The sequence below is a fragment of the Protopterus annectens genome, chromosome 6.part1, assembly GCF_019279795.1.
Source record: "Protopterus annectens isolate FY-2018-M chromosome 6.part1, PAN1.0, whole genome shotgun sequence".
Taxonomy (NCBI): domain Eukaryota; kingdom Metazoa; phylum Chordata; order Ceratodontiformes; family Protopteridae; genus Protopterus; species Protopterus annectens.
Genome location: NC_056738.1, coordinates 175,955,455 through 175,979,435, shown reverse-complemented (window position 1 = coordinate 175,979,435; position 23,981 = coordinate 175,955,455). Strand labels below are relative to the sequence as shown.

Sequence of the window (23,981 nt, the reverse complement as noted above, 5' to 3'; positions counted from 1 at the left end):
CAGTCATCACATTTGGGTTATCTGCCTGCAGGTAGCCCTCAGCCGGCCTGAATACCAGAGTCTTGGGATTTCTGCATCAGATGCTGCTGCTTCTTCCATGACGTCAGGTCATCAGGGGTATAAAACATGCAGCCGACACCATTACATCAGTCTTTCTTGCCGCAGCGGTGCCTCAAGCAGGAAGCAGTCTGCAGTGCTAGTCGGCCGACGTGAAGTCGCCTAAAGATAAGCAATTTATTGGAATCTTTTTTCTTGCTCTAACCGATGTCAGAAAAAATTAATAATTGTCTTGCCTGTGGAATGCAAATACCTCAGAGATTTTCATTCTTACAAGGCCACCTGTCTAGGGCCCAGACCATGACATCCCTCGCTGTCGGTTTTGTGCTTTGTTCAATGCCCAAACTATTTGTCGTCAGGCAATGTTTGTAACTAAATTCTTTCGCTGTCAGTCTCCATTACTACAAAATTGCTTCGATAAGCCATCCGACTACCGATCTTCCGAAAAAACATAAGGGTAAATGACGCTACCGTTAAGCTAGTTGCCAGTCCTCTGGTACTCAGAGGCACTTTTGCAGCCCATGATACCCGCTTCTACAGATTCGCAAACCTCTACTGAGACCCAACAGGAGTCCGGTATTCTGCGAGATGCTTCTTCTTCTATGGAACTTGCAGATGACTCTACCTTGGATGGGTCCTGAGCCGCTGTGCAGGCACCAGCTTCTTAGGGTGTTTTTGGGCCTTCAGATTTTCATGTTAAAACAGACTACTTCATTTCAAGCCAGAAATACAGAATTTCTCAGGCCTAAAGTGTGCACTACACCTAGGAAACCGATGACCAAAGCGCATTCTCAGGCCCACATACCACAAAAACAAATTATTAGAATGGCTGAAGACCTTATTACCTTAATTGGGGGAAGCCAGCCTTCCCCCTCAGAGACCCAGAACTGATTTTCCTTCTGATTCTTCTGATCAGGAATCTGATATCTCTGTTCCTTCTGACTACCAGGACATTCCCTTATCTACCTGTGAGGATTCTGATGCAGAGGATTCCATTCCCTCTGCTTCCCCTCCAGAAGATTTTTCTTTTGGTGAAACCCTGCATTTCCGCTGGGAGAGCCAGGACTACTCTGTCCAAAAAGAGACTCGGGGAATTTTTAAACCTGCCTCAGCACAGACCTCTAGCTGTCCCTCCTGTTCTGGAGATTGTAAATGCTTGGAATCCAGCCTTACCCCAGATACTTTGCCTCCAGCTCCCAGGAAACCTGACCGGTACTATAGAGTACCTGACTCCCACAAATTCCTTTTCAAGAATCCTACTGCGGATCCAGAGACCATTTCCCAGGGACCTAAAGGCATTAAGGCTACTACTGCCAAAAATCCTACCCCTTTCAACAGGGATTCTAGGGTTTTAGACAGATGGGGTAAGAAGGTTTACACATTTGCTACTCTGGCCATTAGTGCTTTAAATTGTCAGTTTCATATGTTAAAGTATCAGCAGCATATCATGGAACTAATTAAACAGAAAATTATGTTGATTCCTGACTGTACAGAACACAAAGGTTTACAATATTTAATGCATTCTGCTAACCAAGTTGGTAAACCTACTTTGCAATGTGGGTTTGATGCCTTAGAAGCATTTGCAGGGCTGCTGTCACTGAGTCTGTTCTTAGAAGGCATGCTTGGCTTAAGGAACAAAACTTGCTAGATCATGTCAAAGCAAAATTATTGGGTTCACGCTTAAACCAAGAGCTCCTATTTGGCAATAAAGCAGAAGTTGTCCTCAAAAGAATGGCGGAGAAAGCTAAATCTATGCAAACTGTTAAAAGATTTTCTTACAAGTACAGCCACCTAGATTCAGTAGGCATTGGCCCTCAAAGAACTGGTTCTTTCCAGTCCCTTCCAGTCCTTCAGTCCAAACCCAGGGGCAGCAGACCCCCAAGACTTCAGTCTCAGGTTATGCACAGATCTAAGCAGTGGGGTGCTCCCATGTCCAAAATGGGGAGTAGTAAGCCCACCACCCTATGGTAAAATTGCACAATGACTTTTCGTTAACTCTTCCAAACCTTGCCCAAGTATTTGCACCTTTGGGGGGGGGGGGGCAGCCACGGTGGTGCAGCGGTTAGCATTGCCGCCTCACAGCAACAGGTTCTCCAGTTTGATTCTCGGCTGGGGTGCCTTCTGTGCAGAGTCTGCATGTCCTCCCTGTGGTTGTGTGGGTTTCCTCCGGGTGTTTCGGTTTCCTCCCAAATTCCAAAGACATGCTGTAGGTGGATTGGACACTCTAAATTGGCCCTAAGCATGAGTGCGTGCATGTGTGTGCCTTCTGTGGAGGGTTGGGCGCCGGGTTGGCAACTCGACACTGTAAAACTCTACTGCCAATCATGAGCAGACAGGTGATCCTCTGTGGCGACCCCTAACCGGGAAAAGCTGAAAGAAGAAGGAGGAAAACTTGCCCTGCTTGCAAAAAACTGGGAATACTTTACCCAAGACAAATGGGTTTTAAACATTGTTTCCCTAGGATACAGATTCCACTTCCACTCACCCCCAACCCTAAGTGGATGGCCAGACCTTCCCCCAAACCAGTGGGTGGAGGCCCAAAAGCAAATACTTTCTCTCCTCTGCATCAAGGCTATTCAACCTGTCCCAGCAGAACAAAGGGGACAAGGCTTTTATTCCAGACTGTTTCTGGTTCCCAGAAAAGAAAACTCCTGGTGTCCTATCCTGGATTTGTCTATTCTCAACACCTTTCTGGTGGTTCCAAAATTCAAAATGCTAACTCTTCAACAGCTTCTTCCTATGCTAGCCAAGGATTCCTGGCTTGCAACCCTAGACTTAAAAGAAGCTTATCTGCATGTCCCCGTAAGGGAATCTTGCAGGAAATACCTACGCTTCAGAGTAGGCTCTATGCACTATCCATTCTCTGCAATTCCCTTTGGCTTTATCTACTATGCCCAGGGTATTCACAGTGCCTCGCTCCAGCCATTGCATTTTGCAGGCAGAGAAGTATTCAGATTTACCCATACTTGGATGATTGGAAAGTCAGGACTTCCTACAGCACCTGGCATTTGTAAAGAGACTTCTAACGTCACTGGGGTACACCATCAACGAAAATAAATCACAGCTAGTACCCTGCCAACAGATTGTATTCCTGGGAGCAAGCTTGAACACAACTTCTCAGATGGCATTTCTCACTCCAGCGAAACAAATTTATTTGACAAACTACTTCAATCTACCGGCCACCAAAACCCAGCTATCTGCAAGAAAAATACTGCAAGCCCTGGGGTTAATGGCCTCTTGCATTCTGTTAATTCCATATGCAAGACTGCATATGAGGAAACTTCAGTGGTACCTAAAAAGGCTATAGTGTCAACATTCTCAGGACCTGGAAACTATGATTGCTATCATTCCTTGCCTAAGGAAAGAGTTCTTTTTTTGGTGGGCAGAGGTCTGCAATCACAACAAGGGACTCTCTTTCACTCTACCTCCTACCACCCAAACCCAAACAAACGCATCAGACTATGCATGGGTAGCTCACATGACAGGGCAGTGCATTCAGGGCAAATGGAACCCAAAGCAGATGCATGTGCATATCAATCATAAGAAATGTTAGCTGTACAGAATGCTCTGTCAGCCTTCAAAGGCCTTATTCTTCCAGGACAACTATTGGTAAAGACAGACAACATCACAGTTATGTGGTACATAAACAAGCACGGGGGAACCCATTCCTACCTACTCTGCAGACTAGCCATGGCCCTGTGGAACACAGCCTTGAGCAACCAAGTGCAGCTACAAACTCAGTTCCTGCCAGGCAAACTAAATTCACTGGCAGACGACTTAAGCAGAAATCTCATGGACCCACACAAGTGGAAACTAGAACCCAAAATATTCAAGCTTTTGAGGAACAGGTGGGGGACACCTTTTGCTTCCCCTCAGCAGTATCAGTTGAACAAATACTGCACCAGAACTCCCCACAGCTAAGCTTGGAAAGTGGATGCCCTGCCCTTTACCTGGGAAAGCCTCTCAGTCTATGCCTTTCCCCCTCTGCCTCTCCTCTCGAAGGTTCTACTAAAGATCAAACAGAACAAGCCAAGGACAATCCTGATTGCACCAGACTGGCCACGTCAGCACTGGTGTACCCTCTTTTGCACAGTCTGACAGTGCTGCAACCATGGCATTTGCTTGTCCCAGCAGGCGGGCCAGATTCTGTACCCTCAGCTATATATCCTGAACCTTGCAGCCTGGCTAATCCCCTGAACTCATCACCAGCAACCCTCAGTAAGCAGGTGCTGGATGTCATTTTTGAGGCAAGGAGGCCTAGTACTAGAAAATCCTATTCAGAAAAGTGGAAAAGATTCTGTTCCTGGAGCCAATCTCAGGGGATGGACACAACTGTGCCCAGCTTACCTCATATACTTGATTACTTAACAGAAATGCTCCGCAAGGGCCTATCCTTCTCTTCAGTTAAGATTCATGTCTCTTGCCATCTCAGCTCATTTTAATGCTGAACCACCCCTTTTCTCTCATCCTCTGGTAAAACAGTTCCTTAGAGGAGCCAAAAATTTAAGACCCCACAGGAGAGCTCCCACTCCAGCCTGTGACCTTTAACTTTGTATTGGAAAAACTCACACTGCCACCCTTTGAACTGGCTACTACAGCAGAGTTAAAATTCCTCTCATGGAAAACTGCTTTACTTCTAGCCATCACTTCAGCAAGAAGAGCGTATGAACTGTAGACCCTTATGGCAGCGGAACCCTTCATTATCTTCCATGAGGATAGGGTTTCCCTCGGACTAACCCATCTTTTTTGCCCAAGGTGGTTGTCTAGTGTGGCTTTAAACCAGTCCATTCATTTGCCAGCTTTTTTCCCTAATCCTCAGAATAAAGGGGAAAGGATACTGCATTCCCTGGACGTGCACAGGCAGCTTAGTTTCAATCTAGACAGGACTAAGCCTCTTAGAAAATCGGACCAGCTGCTAGTCAGCTTTGCTGCAGGGGCAGAGGGCAAGACCATTTCAAAACAAACCATTTCTAAATGGATAGCACACTGCATCCATTTCTGCTACAAACTCCATGGAAAACCTACCCCACAGGGGATAAGAACACATTCCACTATGGCTACATCTACCTCTACTGCATTTCTCAGGGGGGTCCCTACCAGGGACATGATGGAAGCTGCAACATGAAACTCTGAACATACTTTCACCAAGCATTATCACTTGCCTTTCTTTTCTAAATCCAGAGCTGGATTTGCCAAAGCAGTCTTACAGGGCCTGATTGCCAGCCCTAATACTTCATAACTACCTCCACCCTTCCTTAGCTTTGGGAATCGACTCAAATGTGATGGCTGCAACAGTGAAACACGAAGAACATAGTACAGTTGTGTACACTTACCATAAATATAGATGTTGGAGTGTATTCACTGTTGCAGTTCTGGTTACCCTCCCTCCAGCCCCCTGATTTGTCTTTACTTTTACCTATCCTTTTTGGTTTGGCATATCTTATGCCATGTGTATTTGCTTTTTGCTGGGGGTGTTCCGCACCATATAACTGCTTCCTATTTTGGAGACACCTGATATCTGGGGCAAGAAAAACTGATGTAATGGCGTTGGCTGCATGTTTTATACCCCTGATGACCTGACCATGGAAGAAGCAACAGCATTCGACACAGAAATCCCAAGACTCTGGTATTTAGGCTGGTTGAGGGCTACCTGCATGCAGATAACCCAAGTGTGATGACTGCAACAGTGAATACACTCAAACATGTACAGTTATGGTAAGTTTACACAACTGTACTTGTCCTGCATAGGTCATATCCATCAGCTTAACAACAAAGATCTTTCCAGACCTCTTAAAGCCCACTCTACTAGGTCTGTGGCTACTTCTCTGCATTCTGGGCTGGGCGAGGACATCATTGGATGACATTTTGCTGCGGCCACTTGGTCGAGTCAGCATACTTTTGTGATACACTATAAGTTGGATCTGGTGTCTAGGGGTAGGGCATCCTTTGGTTCTGCTGTGCTCCAGCATGTCCTTCCTTGAGGCCTTCCAGGATTTTGGGTAGCTGGGGACTCTTGACTCATCCATGATTAATAATGACTTGGATAGCCTCAGATAAAGAGTTATGTACTCACTGTAACTTGGCATATGTGCTATCCAGTGTCATTATTCATCACGCTCCCACCCTCTGTCCCCCTCCTTCTGGTTGCCAAAGGAATCTTGGGGGTGTTATGTTGGCTGGTGGTCTGTGTTTTCTGAATAATCTAAGTCCCTGTAAGCAACAGTTCCTTGGCAGACTCAATCTGGGGATTATGGGTAGTAGGAAGTGAGGAGAAGGGAGGAGCTTGAGCTCAGGAGCTGCCGCTCACTTTGTTGGTTCAGATCCGAGGGTCGGATCCGTGACCCCTCTGTGTTGAATAATGACACTGGATGGCACAGATACCAAGTTATGGTGAGTACTTAACTCGTTTATGCTGTAAATGTGTCCTCCCTAAATGCACTTTTGTTTCTTTTACGAGAGTACCAAAGTACCAGCTCACACTGTAGTCTTGCTCCCATTAAGTAGAATTTTTATAAAGCTTTTTGAATTTGCTTTTGTTGCAAATTCATGTTTAGTAATGGTTCCATTATATTCCTATTTTCTTTTTCACTGCCCTGTTGTGTTAACTTTTGTACTACCATCGTGTAACTAAAAAGGGTCCGTACCAGTCTGTTTTCCCTGTTAACACAGGGTCAAACTAGTAAGTACATATGTTAATTTCAGAGTAGTGTTGTGTTTTCTGCAGGACAGCTGGATGCTTTGCCATTGTCTATAAGTTTTTAGGAAGGCCTTTTCTAAAGCTTACAGGTTTCTTTTTATGACTTAAACTTGTTTAAACGTAAGTAAGCATTTAAACATATACAGTCTGCATGCATTGTTTATTTTTCTCAGTAGTCTCCAGGGGCTGACTTGTTCTAGCTTTATTAACTCTATCATGTGTAATTCTTACAGATGGTTACAGACCATATTGATTTTATTATACCAACCTAATAGTCACCTGAAAGAAATCTATTTTATTTATCTGAAGAAGTTTAAACTGAATTCAGTTTTGCAGGTCACTGATACAGAGCCCCACCCCATTCAGCTCTTCAAGTGAAGAGCAAAAAAAGACTTCTGGTTTTTCACTGTAGCAATCTTCTTAATACAGACAGATCCATCCTGAAGCTCTTCTTTTGAAGAGCAAGGACTTCATTTTTCACTGCAGCAAGAGAATTGCTACATTTTTAAGTTAGCTTACTACACAAAGATCCATGCCCCATCTCACCTCCTCAGCTCTTCCATTGAAGAGCAAAAAAAAGACTTATTTTATTAAATTGTAGCAAGCAGATGTGAAACACTGTAGTTCATTTTTGTACTTTTCGGAAATGCTGGTACAGAAAAAAACATGCAAGAACTATATTCCCACGAACACTTTTTTCACCAGGGGCAGCTGACCCTTCACCCCACTTTTGCTACACTTCTGCTGTTGGCACTCTTATTTACCTTCTGTTCATACTCTTGATTTTTACTTGACTGTGTTCATTGCTGGCTTGCTTTTTCTCCTTAAAGATCCAACTTAATTTTTGTTCCTACTTGTATTGACACCTGCCACTACTTTCCTTTTAACATTCTGTATTCATTCTATATCCGCTGAGGCCATTACACACATTTCTTGGTGTACAGTACACTGTTTCTTTGAGCCTTTGCTGTTGGCTTCATATCCTTTAGATTGTTGTCCTTTGTATCTCCTTTATACTGGGGATAATCTCTAATTTTCATTTTCTACACTTATTGTCTGTTTTATTTATTTCTTTTTTTTTCTTTTTTGTTTTGTCACCATCACCGTCATTCCTATTAACACTTTAAAATGTCTCCGTTCTTCCAGTTCTGTCCCACAACTTGAGTAATACATTTTGTCAGTTAATTTAAATCATTCATCCACCAACTTTTTCAACATATCTTCTAAATCCTTCTTAAATTGTCGTTGTTTGGAGAATACCAAATAAAACATGTTCCCAATTCCCTTTTATCTCCGACATGCACATTAATAGCCTTTGGTCTCCGTGCGGGAACATCCTGTGTAGTTTAGTTTATTAGGGATGCAGAAGTGCCTGTGAAGGCATTTCCAGGCAAGAGTCCAGAATCTTCTGAACTTCATAAGGGTCTGACACATCTCTTGCCCCCCCCTTTTTTTTTGGGCTCTCTCCCCCAGTCTTTCCTTATACTTTTCAGTTGATTTCTGTTGTTGCTATGGAGTATTTTGTAGAATCTATTTATTCATTTTTCTATTGTACTTTACGTGTTCTATTTTGTAGTAATATTTTTAATAACTTTGAAGGGTTTTGTCTCCATGTTCCTCATCCTAGATGCCGGTTCTTGTAATTTAAACCCTTCCTTCTCATCGCTTCTGGATATTATTCTCCCTCTTTCAGCTGTTCCCAAGATTTCAGTTCTTTAGCGTTCCAGGGCCAAGTTTGCTCATCTGTTTACTCTGATTTCAGGGAATCCTATGGGAAGAATATAGATTTTCTAATGCTCCAGTTACCTTATTTTTATTATGTTCTTTCCTATCATGCATGTGTACTGTGTTTTTTGTTTTTTTTTTTACATCAAGGTCCTCTATCCTGGCTTGTAACCACATACCTAACCTGGTTGCTGCTTGGTTGTAATTACCTCCTATTGACAGCATTTGATTCAATTTTACATTATTTTGCTAAGATTGAGATGGGTATTCAAATTAGTTGTTGTCAATCCCTCTTTTTCCACAGGGAGAATCAAAAGTCGACAGAATGAATTTCAAGTGGCTGCTTAACTATGGCACATTTTACGTGTGTAATCTTATCTAGCAGGCTTTACTAGCAGTGGCTTATTTTCAATGCAGGTGATTCCATCTGGACTACTACTTTTTTTTTTGCTGGGGGGGGGGGGGGTTAGTAGGTTAGTACATCCTAGTTCAAAAATTGAGCACGTATGGGTTTTGACTTGCAGGACACAAGTGATCTCCTGGTAGTGGTCTCTTATTTACACTTTTTTCAGCTGGGCATTGTTATAAGTTGTGGTGATTTATGCTTCTGAACACTAAAGTTCAGAATCTCAGGGAGTCCTCCTGTTGTACAACAGACCTAGAGATGGCCATGCGCAACTGTGGAAATTGCTGTTTGACTCAGAAACATAGCTTGTTCAACCAGCACCCAGTGCTGGTACCATGAACTAGTGCCCCACCCCCTCAGCTCTTCATTTGAAGAGCAAAAAAGAAAAAAAAATGTCAACCAACCAGGTTGCCAGATACATGACATGCCTCCCTCTTCCTGCCCCATCCAGTCAGGTCCTGGTTGATTTAGTTAAAAAAGTATTTTAACTTAAAACTGTAGCCCACTGCTTGCTACAGATGTAGCAGGCAGTTACTACAGTTTATCCCCCACATGGAACTCTACACTGTTCAGGTTTGACTGCAAATGCAACAGCATTTGGGATCAGCTGACTTCCCCCCGCCCCCGACACTTTGACCGGGGCAGTTGCCCTGTTTGACTTGTACTGTGAATCATTTAGTACTGTAAAGTCTAGTTTGGCAGGTTTTCCAAGAATTCATTGTGGAGTTGCAGATATTGTCTGATTGTTATGTGAGATTTGCTTATGTTACTACCTGTGGAACGACTGCAGGAAAAGGTCTTTGAAGGTGATTCATTATACTTAAGTGAGGGACCGACTCTGATTAGGTCATAAAATACAGAAGTGGTGGAAGAATTTATTTTGACTAAGCAAAGTAGTTTAGTTTAGCCATACTGAATAGTAGTTTGCATGGGATCACTTGTTTCACTAAGGCTGGTAGGGACTGCAGTGGATTAGTTCATTGTTTTTTTTGTAGCAGTCATTTGAGAGGAGATAATTAGATGGCAGTCCTAGCACTATCCATCCTTAATGCCTTCCTTTCTTTCTTCATTTTCTTTTATGTATAGGTCATACAGATTCTGTCGTTTGTGCTTCTTTTAATCATGAATCATCTCTAGTTGCCACAGGGGATATGAATGGCATTATCAAAGTATGGAGAGTGGAGAGCAAAGAAGAAATCTGGTCCTTTGAAGTTGGAGACCTAGAGGTAAGGAGGAAAAGTGAACGTTATGAACTACCAATATAGAGATCTTTTAAAGTTGTGTGTACTTTAACTCATTAACTCCGACTACCGTCACATGGTGCCTCTTCTTAAATAAGAGTGCGCTATGAGACCATAGGAAATGCATGCTGTTACACCTGAGTGCCTTCCACAAGCGCAAGTAACTTTACATTTCTATTTTAACTCCACTGTCTGTTGAAAAATATGTTGAAAAAGTCACGGACCTTTATCATTTACCGTCTTAACTTAGGTTTCAGCGTGGAGTTGTATGCTACTCATATTGGACTTAATTTAGAAAATCGGCTTGTAATCCTATTACCTTGTATGGCGGTTTAGTAAAGTTGCATTCACCAGAATCCTGAGCTGCTGTTTGTGATTTTTTTTTTTTTTGTGTGTGATAAAGCTTATAATTATTCCCTACTTCATGAAGCTGATCTTTATTTTTCAGCAGTGGAGTTCATTCCATTATATGCTGGTAATCTTTTTCTGATAAAGTGCTTCTCCTGGTTTTGTTCATGTTCATTTAGTCCTTTTGCACAAGTTGCAGTCTGTCAAGAACTGTAACACCGCCTCCCAGTATACTGCTGTCATAGCAGCAGTTGCTCTCAAAATCTCCACAAGAATAAGTAAGTAATTTTCAGGAATGGTTTTGGAAGCTGTGTTGCTGTTAGTAGTGGATGCTGAAGATGCCCTTATTGGAGGTCCACTTTGGGTTAGGGCAGGGGATACTGGCCTGTTATTGTTAGATTCCCCTGTGGGAAGACTCTGCTCGGGAGGATACTTTCTTTCTGCCTGTGTTGCTTTATTCTGCTTATATTCATTTGGAATGTTTAAGGTTGTGTTTTAGGTTTCTGATGAAATGTAGGTACCCCTTTTCTTAGCTACACTGATCTGCCTCATGTTCTTCGTGTTTCACTGTTGCAGTCATCATATTTGGGTTATCTGCTTGCAGTAGCCCTCAGTCGGCCTGATTAACAAAGTCTTGGGCCCTGTGTCGGTTGCTGTCCCTTCTTCTGTGTCATCAGGGGTATCAAACATGCAGCCGATGCCATTACATCAGTCTTTCTTGTCGTGGGCACCCGAAGCAGAAGCGGTTCACAAGTGCCGGTCGGCCGACTCCCTAAATTTTCTTTTTTGAGTTTCAGAACCAAAGTCTTCAACTAAAAGCTAAGTACCCCATTGGGGAAACTTTTTCGTGCTCTAAACCGATGTCCGTAAAAGTAAGTGATTGCATTACTTGTGGAAAGCAAATACCTCATAAAGATTTTCATTTGTACTGTATTTCTTGCCTAGGCCCTGACCACGACGTACCTCACAGTTGGTTTTGTGCCTTATTTAAACCACAAACTATCTGTCGTCTGTATATTTATGCTTCTAAATATTTTGGTGCTCGGTTCAATTATCCTGATGTGTCTTCGGTAAGCCACCCGACTACCGACATTCTGAAAAAACGCAAAGATAATGACAGAGACAGGCCGCCTAGGTCCAAAGCTGCCCACAACACTTCTCCTAAGCCAGTCTCCAGTTTGCCGGTACTCAGTGAGGTGCTTTCGCAGCCCCTGATACCCGCTACTTCAGATTTGCAGGCCTCTACTGAGACCCATCCAGAGTCCGGTATGCCGCGAGATGCTTCAACTGTGGAACTTGTGGATGTCTCTACCTTGGATGGGTCCGGAGCTGCTGTGCAGGCATCGGCTTCTGAGGGTGTATTCAGGCGTACTGACTTGCGTATTAAACCGACGCCATCTTCTTCTTCAAGGCCTAAAACTCAAACCATGCCTAGAAAACTGACGCCCAGACTGCATGGTCAGGCCTCTGTGCCTAAAAAACAAATGGTAAGAATGGCTGAAGACCTTATCACTTTAATCAGGGGAAGCCAGACTCCCCCCTCCCAAGAGACCTAGGACTGAGTTTGCTTATGATACTTCTGACCAAGATTCTGAATTTTTCTGTTTCCTCTGATGACCAGGATTTACCCTTATCTACCTATGAGTATTCTGATGCTGAGGACTCTATTCCCTCTGCTCCCCCCCAGAGGATTTCTCTTTTGGTGAAACCTTGCATACTCTCAGGGAGCATTTTCATTGGGATAGTTAGGATTTCTCTGATTCTGAAAAGAGGCTTGGGGATTTCTTACTCCTGCCCCAGCACAGGCCTTTATCCATACCTTCTGTACTAGACATTGTTGATGATGCCTTTTCAGAATCTAGCTTGGCCCCTGATTCCTTACCTCCTGCTCCCAGAAAACCTGATGGATATTACACGGTCCCCGATTCTCACAAGCTCCTTTTTAAAAATCTTACTGCAGATCCTGAGACCATTTCACAGGGACCCAAGGGCATTAAAGCTACTACTGCCAAAAATCTCTACCCCCTCTGATAGAGACTCCAGGGCGCTGGATAGATTGTATACACTTCTGCAACTTTGTCCGTTAGGGCCTTAAACTGCCAGTTTCATATGTTAAAGTATCAGCAGCATATTATTGGATTGCTTAAACAGAAAATGATGTTGATTCCTGATTGTGCTGAAAATAAGGATTTATAGGATTTACTGCATTCAACTGAACAAGTTGGAAAACATACTTTGCAATGTGGTTTTGATTCACTAGAGGCATCTTGCAGGGCTGCTGTAACTGGGTCTGTACTTAGAAGGCATGCTTGGCTTAAGGAGCAATCCTTGCCAGATCATGTTAAAGCGAAATTACTGGATGCTCCCTTAAACCAGTACCGTCTGTTTGGCAACAAGGCAGAAGAAGTTCTTAAAAAGACGGAGGAAAAAGCTAAATCTATGCAAACTGTTAAAGATTTTTTACAAGTACAACCTCCAAGGTTTAGTAGGCATTGGCCTTCCAAAAATTGGTCCTTTCCTGCCTCTTCCAGACCCTTCTCAGTCCAAACCCAGATCCAGCAGAGGTCCCAGGGTACGCACAGGACTAAGCAGTGGGGGGGTCTCCACTTTCAAATCTGGGAGCAATAAAACTCCCTCCATGGTAAACTGTCTCAATGACTTATTTTTAAAACTTCCAAGCACTTCTCAACTGACTGCCCCTTTGGGGGGGGGGGGATTGCTCTGCATGCAAAGAACTGGGAACTCATTACCCAGGACAAATGGGTTTTAAATATAGTGTCCCAGGGATACAGATTTCACTTCCGCACGTTACCAACACCAAGCGGGTGGCCAGATCTACCCCCAAATCAGTGGGCAGAGGCCCAAAAGCAAGTACTGTCGCTTAAGCATGGGGGCTATTCAGTTAGTACCAGAAAAGGAAAAGGGACAAGGTTTTTACTCAAGAGTTTTTCTGGTACCCAGAAAAGACAATTCATGGTGTCCTATCCTGGACCTGCCTACTCTAAACCCCTTTTTGGTGTTTCCAAAATTCAAGATGCTGACTCTTCACCAGTTGCTCCCTATGCTAGGCATTGACGCCTGGTTGGCAACACTAGAAATTAAAGGAAGCATACCTGCACATCCCAATCAGGGAATCTTGCAGAAGGTAACATATTCTCTGCACTGCCCTTTGGCTTATCTACTGCGCCCAGGGTATTCACAAAGTGCCTAGCTCCAATCATTGCATTTTGCAGGGAAAGAAATATTCAAATATACCCATACCTGGACAATTGTCTAATTCAGGCAGAAAGCCAGGACATACTTTTGAATAATCTGGCCTTTGTACAACGGGTGCTAACTTGTCTGGGTTGCACCATAAACGAAAAGAAATCACACCTGGTACCCTGTCAACAAATTATATTCCTGGGAGCAAGCTTGAATACAACTTCCCAGATGGCTTTCCTTATGCCAGAGAAACAAATTCATTTGACAACCTACTTCAAACAGGTGGCCATCAAAACCCTGCTATCTGCAAGGCAAATACTTCAAGCCTTGGGGTTCATGGCCTCCTGCATTCTTCTAATTCCATATGCAAGACTGCATATGAGGAAACTACAATGGTGTCTAAAAAGCCTATGGTGTCAACATTCTCCTGATCTAGAAGCAATGATTCCTATCCTACCTTGTCTACGCCTAGAGTTCCTTTGGTGGGCAGAAGCCTGCCACCAAAACAAGGGACTACCATTCACACTACCCCCTGCCCCCCAAACCCTAACAACAGACACATCAGACTATGCATGGGAGGGCTCATCTGGCAGGGCCGTGCATTCAGGGCAAATGGAACCCAAGTCAAATGTACCTGCATATCAATCAAAAAGAAATGTTAGCTGTACAGAATGCTCTGACAGCCTTCAAGGACCACATTCTTCCACGACAATTAATGGTAAAGATGGACAATACCACTGTTATGTGGTACATAAACAAGCAGGGGGTACACATTCTTACCTCCTCTGCAGACTAGCCATGGCATTATGGAACACAGCCCTGAGCTATCAAGTGCATCTACAAGCTCAATTCCTGCCAGGAAAACTAAATACACTGGCAGACGAACTAAGCAGAAACCTCATGGACCCACATGAGTGGAAACTGGAACCAAGGATTTTCAACTTGTTGACAAACAAATGGGGGAGCCCAGATATAGACCTGTTTGCCCCCCCCCCCCAGAACTATCAATTGGACAAATTTTGCACAAGGACTCCCCACAAACAAGCTTGGAAAGTGGATGCTCTGTCCTTGAGCTGGAAAAACCTATCCGTTTATGCCTTCCCTCCTCTGCCTCTGCTCTCCAAAGTACTACTAAAGATCAAACAAGACAAACCAAGGATGATTTTGATTGCACCAGACTGGCCACCCCAACACTGGTGTACCCTCTGTTGCGCAGTGTGTCACTGTTGGCCCCATGGCAGCTGCCTCAGACTCCTACACTATTGTCTCAGCAGGAGAACCAGATTCTGCAACCTCAGCTTCAAACACTGAACCTAGCAGCTTGGCTAATTACCTAATCTCTCCTTTTCCGTCCCTCAGTAAACCAGTGATGGATATCATTTTGGAGGCAGGGAGGCCTAGTACTAGAAAATCTTATGCTGAAAAATGGAAAAGATTCTGTGCCTGGAACCAGTCTCAAGGGATGAGCACATCAGTACCCAGTTTACCTCAGATTTTACAATACTTAACTGAGATGCTTCACAAGGGCCTGTCTTTCTCCTCCATCAAAATTCATGCTTCAGCCATTTCAGCTCATTATAACACAGAACCTCCCCTCTTCTCTCATCCACTGCTCAAGTAGTTCCTCAGAGGGGCCAAAATTTTACGACCACCCAGGAGAGCTCCAACTCCAGCCTGGGACCTTAACTTTGTCTTGGAAAAACTCCCTCTTCCTCCTTTCGAGCCAGCTGCTACTGTAGACTTAAAATTCCTTTCTTTAAAAACAGCTTTACTTTTAGCAATCTCTTCAGGAAGAAGGGTATCTGAATTACAGGCCCTTATGGCAGTGGAGCCTTTCATCATCTTTCATGCGCACAGGATGTCCCTCAGGACCAGTCCCTCCTCCATGCCCAAGATGGTTTCCAGTGTGGCCCTTAATCAGTCCATTCATTTGCCAACCTTCTTTCCTAATCCACAGAACAAAGGGGAACGGATTCTGCACTCCTTAGATGTGCACAGACAACTTAGATTATACTTGGGACAGGACTAAACCTCAAAGGAAATCTGAACAACTGCTGGTGGCATTTGCTACAGGGGCAGAGGGGAAGGCTATTTCAAAGCAAACCATCTCCAAATGGATAGGCCATTGCATTAATTTCTGCTACAAGCACCATAGAAAACCTATTCCTCAGGGGATCAGACCCCACTCAACCAGGGCTGCATCTACGTTTACAGCCTTTCTCAGAGGCATCCCTACCAGGGACATCCTAGAAGCTGTTACCTGGAGTTCTGTACATACTTTCACCAAGCATTGCCATCTGTCAATTTTCTCTAAATCCAGAGCTGACTTTGCCACTGCAGTCTTGCAGGGCTTTATAGCTGGTCCTAATTTATCTAAATTCCTCCTCACATCCTTAGCTTTCGGAATCCACCCAAATGTGATGACTGCAACAGTGAAACACAAAGAACATAGTACAGTTGTGTACAATTACCATAAGTGTAGATGTTAGAGTGTATTCACTGCTGAAGTCCTGGTTACCCTCCCTCCAGCCCCCTTACTTCTTTTGGCTATACCTCTACCTTCCTTTACTATTGTCAAAAGCTTTTTGGTGTATTTGCTTTTTTGTTGGACGTATAACCTTGTATATTTATAGATTTCATTTCTTCCCATTAGGGGGGCACCTGACATCTGGGGCAAGAAAAGCTGTTGTAATGGCGTCGGCTGCATGTTTTATACCCCTGACGACCTGACATCACAGAAGGGACAGCAACCGACGCAGGACATCAGGCCGACTGAGGGCTACTGCAAGCAGATAACCCAAATGTGATGACTGCAACAGTGAATACACTCGAACATCTACATTTATGGTAAGTGTACACAACTGTACTTTTTCCGGGGTGGTATGATCGCTGTCTGCTTCACTATTTTCCTCTCCCAGGTGGCAGTTGGGATGCTAAACAGTATGGTCAATGTTATTTCTACTCCACACACTGTCAAGTAGTTTTTACAGTTATTCTCAGTGAAATATGTAAAAAAACTTACAAGCAAACTATAATATTCCCCCTACTGTACAATCTATAGTAGTATGCTGTCTTTTTCCTTATCGTCAGATAACGTTGCACTCTGACATCCCTAGCCTGGTGATTTGTTTTGTTTGTCCAGATTGGAAAGTTTTGCATAGCAAAACAAGCATTTGGTGAGCATCGGACGCAATGGGGAAAAATGTGAATGAATTGATAACTTTATGGTCTTGGAAGACACCCTCCTCTTTAGGCCGCTGTGCTGTTTTGACCCCTACAGTGTAAAGGCCTGAACAAAAAAAAAATGCTTAATGTGAAGTTGTTCTATCTCGCTGTTAATTACCGATGGATTTGGAGCTGATCCTCTGGTCTGATTCGGCCAACTGCAAAAGCTCGAGGTCTTCAGCCAGCTTGAAGCCAACTCCCTATCCCATGATCCACCTTGATCTTCCCTCAGATCACGTTTGCCGCTGCAACTTGATCGGACATTCACCTGCTCTGGCCAGTGAAAATGATTGCTTTTTTCTTTTAAAAAAATTGCTATATACCTTAAATTAGATAGTTTAATAATAAGTTTCCTTTCTTTATAGTAGTTAGCCTTTCTATAATTGTATTCCTGCTAACTTGCTAGTTTTCTTAGGTAGTTTAAATAACTTAGATACATGGCCGCTTTTTAGGCCTTTAGTTCTCCCTATCTCATTTTCCTTTTACATAGTTGTGTGATGTTTTAGTAAAAGCCCTTTTTATTACAGAGCATTGTGTATTTCTGGTAATTTGCTAGTTATTTAGAGACTTTAAATAACTTAGATAAGTGGTCGTGTTTTAGGCCTGTATCTTTCCTCATCTTGTATTTCTTCTCACATAGTTGTGTGGTGATAGAGCCCTTTTCATTTATAGGGCAAGTATATTGATACTTAGCTTAATTGTTTAAAGATCTTGCATTATTAGGAGTAGTGTGCTGTGTTGTGTTTTATTTTATTTATATATATATATATATATATATATATATAAGTTTTTTTTTCTCTGTTTGATAGGATGTCTCATCAAGAGAAATCCAAGTCTGGTTTTAGAAAATGCCCAAGATGTGGGCAAAAGATGTCCGTCACAGATGGACATACCAACTGTGTGTATTGTTTGGGTGAGGTGCACCTGCAAGAAAATTGTTCAATATGCCACTTTTTTTTAGTGCTAGAGTGTTGCATGAAAGAAAGAGAAAACTTATGGAAGGAGATCTTTTAAAATCCTCCTTCCAAGAGGCATTGGATAAGCATGACAACTTCTCTAAGATGCTGAAAAGAACAGGAACTTCCCAAAGAAACTCGTGCACGAAAGGATGTAAATTCTTTTCTTTTATTCCACAATCCTATAGCAGTTAAGCGCTTTCAACTGGAACCCAGTCTTCTTCAGAACAGTCAACAAGCACCATAACTTCCTTTTTATACATAAACCAATCCAATCATTTTAAAAATTGCGCCAAAACACTTAAAGGTATAGTGCACATTCAGCAGCAATGACCATAAAAAATCAAAATTTATAATCTTCCTAGATATTTGAATAAACCCATATCTAGTGTATACAATAATTATACTGTCAAACTGTATAAAATATTAATAAAACATTTACATATTTAAAATTTAAAATTATTTTTACACATGTATGTGAAACTGTATATAGTATGTAAAAAAACTAAAAGCTCTATTTCATATTCATACTACTATCAATGTTGAAAGACTTGAGACTTTTTAATAAATCAATGCTATAATAACTCAATGATTTATACTAGGAGAGGACCAAAAAAGGTTTAATACTGATGGACTCGTTTAGTCCTGGGGGTCTAGTGGCGTCTAATAAAATCTGCCATCTGCTTTCCAAGGCAGCTAGTTTCATCTTCAGTTTCCCCCAAATATTGAATAACTAATGGTATCTATAATAGCAAACTGAAAAGTGTGCTCTTTACCATATTCATGGATATGTTTAGACAATGCATTCTTCATGTCCTTCCTCTGAATGCGGTAAAGGTGTTCATATATACGCTTTTTGAAAACTCTTTCAGTCTTGCCTATGTAATACATAGGACAAGTACAACATGTAGCAATATATATCACCCTACTTGTGTTACAATTTCCAGTTCTAGTTCTAATACATGTGGAGTTGAAGTTTTTAAGTCTAATGTATCTGGATTCATTAATAAACTTACACTGTTTACATCTGCCGCATTTTGTTGTACCTTTGTACATATCCTTTGTGGCATTATCATAACTGGCCTTCTCTAATAATCTTTTTTAAATTAATGCCTGTCTTATATACAAATTCAGGAGAATTTCCCACATTACGTTCCAAATTCGAACTAACAAGTATATTCCAATGTTGTCGTAATATGTCCTTAATGAAACACGTATGTGGAGTATAAGTCAAAATACATGCTCGACTAGAATAACTGGATGGCAGCCCTTCATGTTTTTCATTAACTATATATTTACCTAACAAAGGGGGGTACTTCTTACCCCATTCTTTGCCCACATATTCAATTGTATCCATCAGCATGTGATCCGGATATCCACGGTTACTAAATAATGTCCTAATGATATCAAGTTCCGTTCTCATCACAGCTTCTGTCGAAGACATCCTCGCTGCACGGATACACTGTCCCTTTACGATGTTCTTAAAAATGTGTGGAGGATGGTTACTTGTGAAATGTAGGTAATCATTGGAAAAAGTTGGTTTGCGAAATATTCTAGAAGTGAATGTATGTTGATCGAGACCAACCAAGACATCCAAATAAGCAATGTCCACAGTACTAGTATGATGAGTAAATTTTAAAAATGTAGAGGATAGATTGATGAAAGACATAAATTCTTGTAATTCCTCTATAGAGGCCTTCCACAAAATAAAAATGTCATCCAAAAATCTGGCATAGAATGAGATGTGAGTATAAAAATGACTCTTAAATAACACTTCCTCTTCCCATTCCAACATCACCATGTTGGCAAAGATAAGGGCACAGCGCACCCATAGCAACACCTTTTGTTTGCTTAAAATATTCCCCTTGGAACACAATATAATTGTGATCTAACACCAGTCCCATCATGTCACACAACAACACAACCTTATCCCAACTAACCCCTGCATGTTTCCTGAGGCTATTTGAGAAATGTTCGATTCCTAGTTCTCTGGGTATACTGGAGAAAAGATCGACCACATCGATGGTGACTAAGATGAGGTCTGGTCTCCAATATTCATGTTGTAATTTCCCCAAAAAACTCCACGAATCTTTCATGATGTGTGGGATATTACCATAAATGTGTTTTAGTTGATGATCAATCCATTTCCCTATGTTGTAAGTCTTGGAATGGGAGCCGGAAATGATGGGTCTGAAGGGTGGTTGCTCCAAGGATTTATGAAGTTTGGGTATGCCAACAATGGTTGCCAAAATGGGGTGGTCATTCTTCAAAAACATGTAAGTGTCATTTGTAATCCTGTTATCTATTAAATATTCTTCTATGGCCAGATCTATACGATGGTGTCCGATGTTAATCTGATTTAAGGAGACATTTTCGTAAGTGTCTGCCTGATTTAAGATGTCATAAATACAAGACTTGTATGCTTCAACATAAAAAAGTACTAACCCACCACCCTTGTCGGGTTTCATGATGCACCTCTTTATTCTGCATCACTTGGTTAAGACATTCCTTTTCAGATTGAGTAAGATTTTGTGGTGGACCGTGGTACAACAAGTTCCTATGTCTAATGTCCCTGTGTAGTCTATAAATATCTTGACTAACCAATTTCTCAAAATTTGTTATACTGGGATGAGATACAGGAACATAGGAACTCTTTTAAGAACTGTATGTTTTCCGTACCAACTGCCTGGTCCGTTGAGCCATCAAAAATCACAGCCAAATTGAGTTTGCGACAAAAAAGTTTCACCTGCTTAATATTATCAACTAAATTGTTGCTAACAGTTGGAATAAACTTCATTCCTTTGTGCATGACCCGAATGAAGTCGTCATTTACCTCCACATCTGTGTAGTTATAGACTTTGAAACCTTCAAAACATGTGACCATAGGATAATTCGAAGATGACTTCCTACTACTAATAGTATTTTCCTCTGAAACAATATTCTGATCAATGAAAGGGATAAATGTCACAGATTCAGTTTCATAAGTCTTATCTACTGTAACTACACTTGCTCCTGTGTGGGTATATTGATCTATTTTTTGTATTGGTTCCACTGTTTGTTGGGATGTTTTGCAAAATGAGGCTTGGCACTCTGAAAATCCCTTTGTGTAGTCCAACGGGGGGTGGACATGAAACCTACTTCTGACTCTTTAACTTTAGGCCATATGTAAGCTCTGTTGTTACTGTATGCTTCATGGTCCCTAGTAAGTTTCTTGCTTTTCCTCTCAAATATAATATTGGCCCTACTCTCCGCTTGAAAAAATTGTTTTTTAAAAAGATCATTCCAAGTCTCATAATCTACATCCTCCACACATTTTTAAGAACATCGTAAGAACATCGTAAAGGGACAGTGTATCCGTGCAGCGAGGATGTCTTCGACAGAAGCTGTGATGAGAACGGAACTTGATATCATTAGGACATTATTTAGTAACCGTGGATATCCGAATCACATGCTGATGGATACAATTGAATATGTGGGCAAAGAATGGGGTAAGAAGTACCCCCCTTTGTTAGGTAAATATATAGTTAATGAAAAACATGAAGGGCTGCCATCCAGTTATTCTAGTCGAGCATGTATTTTGACTTATACTCCACATACGTGTTTCATTAAGGACATATTACGACAACATTGGAATATACTTGTTAGTTCGAATTTGGAACGTAATGTGGGAAATTCTCCTGAATTTGTATATAAGACAGGCATTAATTTAAAAGATTATTAGAGAAGGCCAGTTATGATAATGCCACAAAGGATATGTACAAAGGTACAACAAAATGCGGCAGATGTAAACAGTGTAAGTTTATTAATGAATCCAGATACATTAGACTTAAAACTTCAACTCCACATGTATTAGAACTAGAACTGGAAATTGTAACACAAGTAGGGTGATATATATTGCTACATGTTGTACTTGTCCTATGTATTACATAGGCAAGACTGAAAGAGTTTTCAAAAGCGTATATATGAACACCTTTACCGCATTCAGAGGAAGGACATGAAGAATGCATTGTCTAAACATATCCATGAATATGGTAAAGAGCACACTTTTCAGTTTGCTATTATAGATACCATTAGTTATTCAATATTTGGGGGAAACTGGAAGATGAAACTAGCTGCCTTGGAAAGCAGATGGCAGATTTTATTAGACGCCACTAGACCCCCAGGACTAAACGAGTCCATCAGTATTAAACCTTTTTTGGTCCTCTCCTAGTATAAATCATTGAGTTATTATAGCATTGATTTATTAAAAGTCTCAAGTCTTTCAACATTGATAGTAGTATGAATATGAAATAGAGCTTTTAGTTTTTACATACTATATACAGTTTCACATACATGTGTAAAAATAATTTTAAATTTTAAATATGTAAATGTTTTATTAATATTTTATACAGTTTGACATTATAATTATTGTATACACTAGATATGGGTTTATTCAAATATCTAGGAAGATTATAAATTTTGATTTTTTATGGTCATTGCTGCTGAATGTGCACTATACCTTTAAGTGTTTTGGCGCAATTTTTAAAATGATTGGATTGGTTTATGTATAAAAAGGAAGTTATGGTGCTTGTTGACTGTTCTGAAGAAGACTGGGTTCCAGTTGAAAGCGCTTAACTGCTATAGGATTGTGGAATAAAAGAAAAGAATTTACATCCTTTCGTGCACGAGTTTCTTTGGGAAGTTCCTGTTCTTTTCAGCATTGGAGTTGTTGAACTTTCTTTTTGTTTATTAACTTCTCTAAGATGTCGTCTATTTCTTTTGGAGGCAAGAACATGTCCATAGACTCCAAAAACTGGATAGAGTAAAGCTTCAACATTGGCTCCACAGCCAACGGAGCCGACTGTTGTTTTGGTCAGGAGCTGGTATCTCCTACACTGAAATCCCCCATCTTACAGTCTGTGGGTTCATCCACAGATTCTTCTTGGGCCTCAAGTAGACTCTCTGATTTGGATGTGTACCGTGTGGTGAAGAGGCTTTTGCAGATACCAGCACTTCCAAAATATTATTGTCACCGACCCCTGGGACTTCGGAGCCGACACAATTTTCCCCACCTTCTTCTGTTCCTCCGCCGATCTGCCTGGAAGTTTCGGAGCCGGAGAGCTAGGAACTGATGATCGTGGAGCCCTTGGGGCTGATGCCTACCTCAGGTTTCTCGGCCCCAACTGCCCTGATATCTTTGGTGCCGACTGAGAAATCCCCGAGTCAACGCTCGCCAGTTTGGTCCGGGGAGGATAGTCAGACCGACTTGTCTGTTCCGACTTTGCCTCTCGGGGCTTCGGCTTGAGTGAGCTCAGCTCTGACCTGCGGCTCAGAGCCCTCTGTCCTGGTGCCGGGAGAGTCCTTTTTATCCTCTGATCTGGGGGATTTCTCACATCGGGACTGAAGGGCCTTCGAAGCCATAAGGAGGGTATTGTCCACGCTGACAACCATATTGTCAGTACCAGCAGCTCCCTCCCTTAATGCACCGGTGTCTACCTCTACAACACAAGCTCCATTAAAGCATAGAGACCCAGAGACTCAGAAACCCCCCATTGGGAGAACCATGCTCTTCCGAGACCTCTCCAGAAGTTCCCACTGAAGAGGTTCCTAGGAAGAGACTTTGCAAGAGGAAGCATGTGGACTCTGCACAGGAATCCGTCACTTCAGATCTGACTTAGGTGAGTCAGAAGGGTCCCCACAGTCCCCGTCAGAGGATATTTCATTTGCAGATATCCTAGTAATCCTTAAACAGAGGGGTGGCTGGAAATCCCTTAACCCTACTGATGACGAGTCAGTCCTCCTGAAGGCTTTTGGGTCTCAACCCTCCACCTATTGGTTGTCCTCTTCCTTCGATGAATTGATTGAGTCCCTCTCTCGGAGGGCATAGGAGTCCCTGGATACCACAGAGCCTGTTCCCAAGAGGCCTAATAAATTTATAACCTGCCCTCAAGACAAAACCTTTCTGACTAAAGTTGTGCCCGTTGATGCCATGGTGGTGGCACCTTCCACTAAGAAGGAACTGTCAGAAATTTCTACATCTGTTCATCCTCCTAATGGAGAATCCAGGATTATGGACAGGTATGGGAAGCATATGTTTAGTTCAGCGGCTTTTGTCCTTCGATCACTGAACTATCTCACACGTT

General features: G+C 42.1%; 1 protein-coding gene across 1 annotated transcript in view; it reads left to right on the top strand.

The window, feature by feature from the left end:
- LOC122805450 (angio associated migratory cell protein) overlaps positions 1-23,981 on the top strand; it is a 925,733-nt gene that overhangs the window by 117,051 nt on the left and 784,701 nt on the right. Inside the window, exon 4 of the mRNA XM_044075608.1 lies at positions 9,972-10,111. Within this exon, the coding sequence (XP_043931543.1) occupies positions 9,972-10,111 (140 nt within the window). The remainder of the gene's footprint in view (positions 1-9,971; positions 10,112-23,981) is intronic.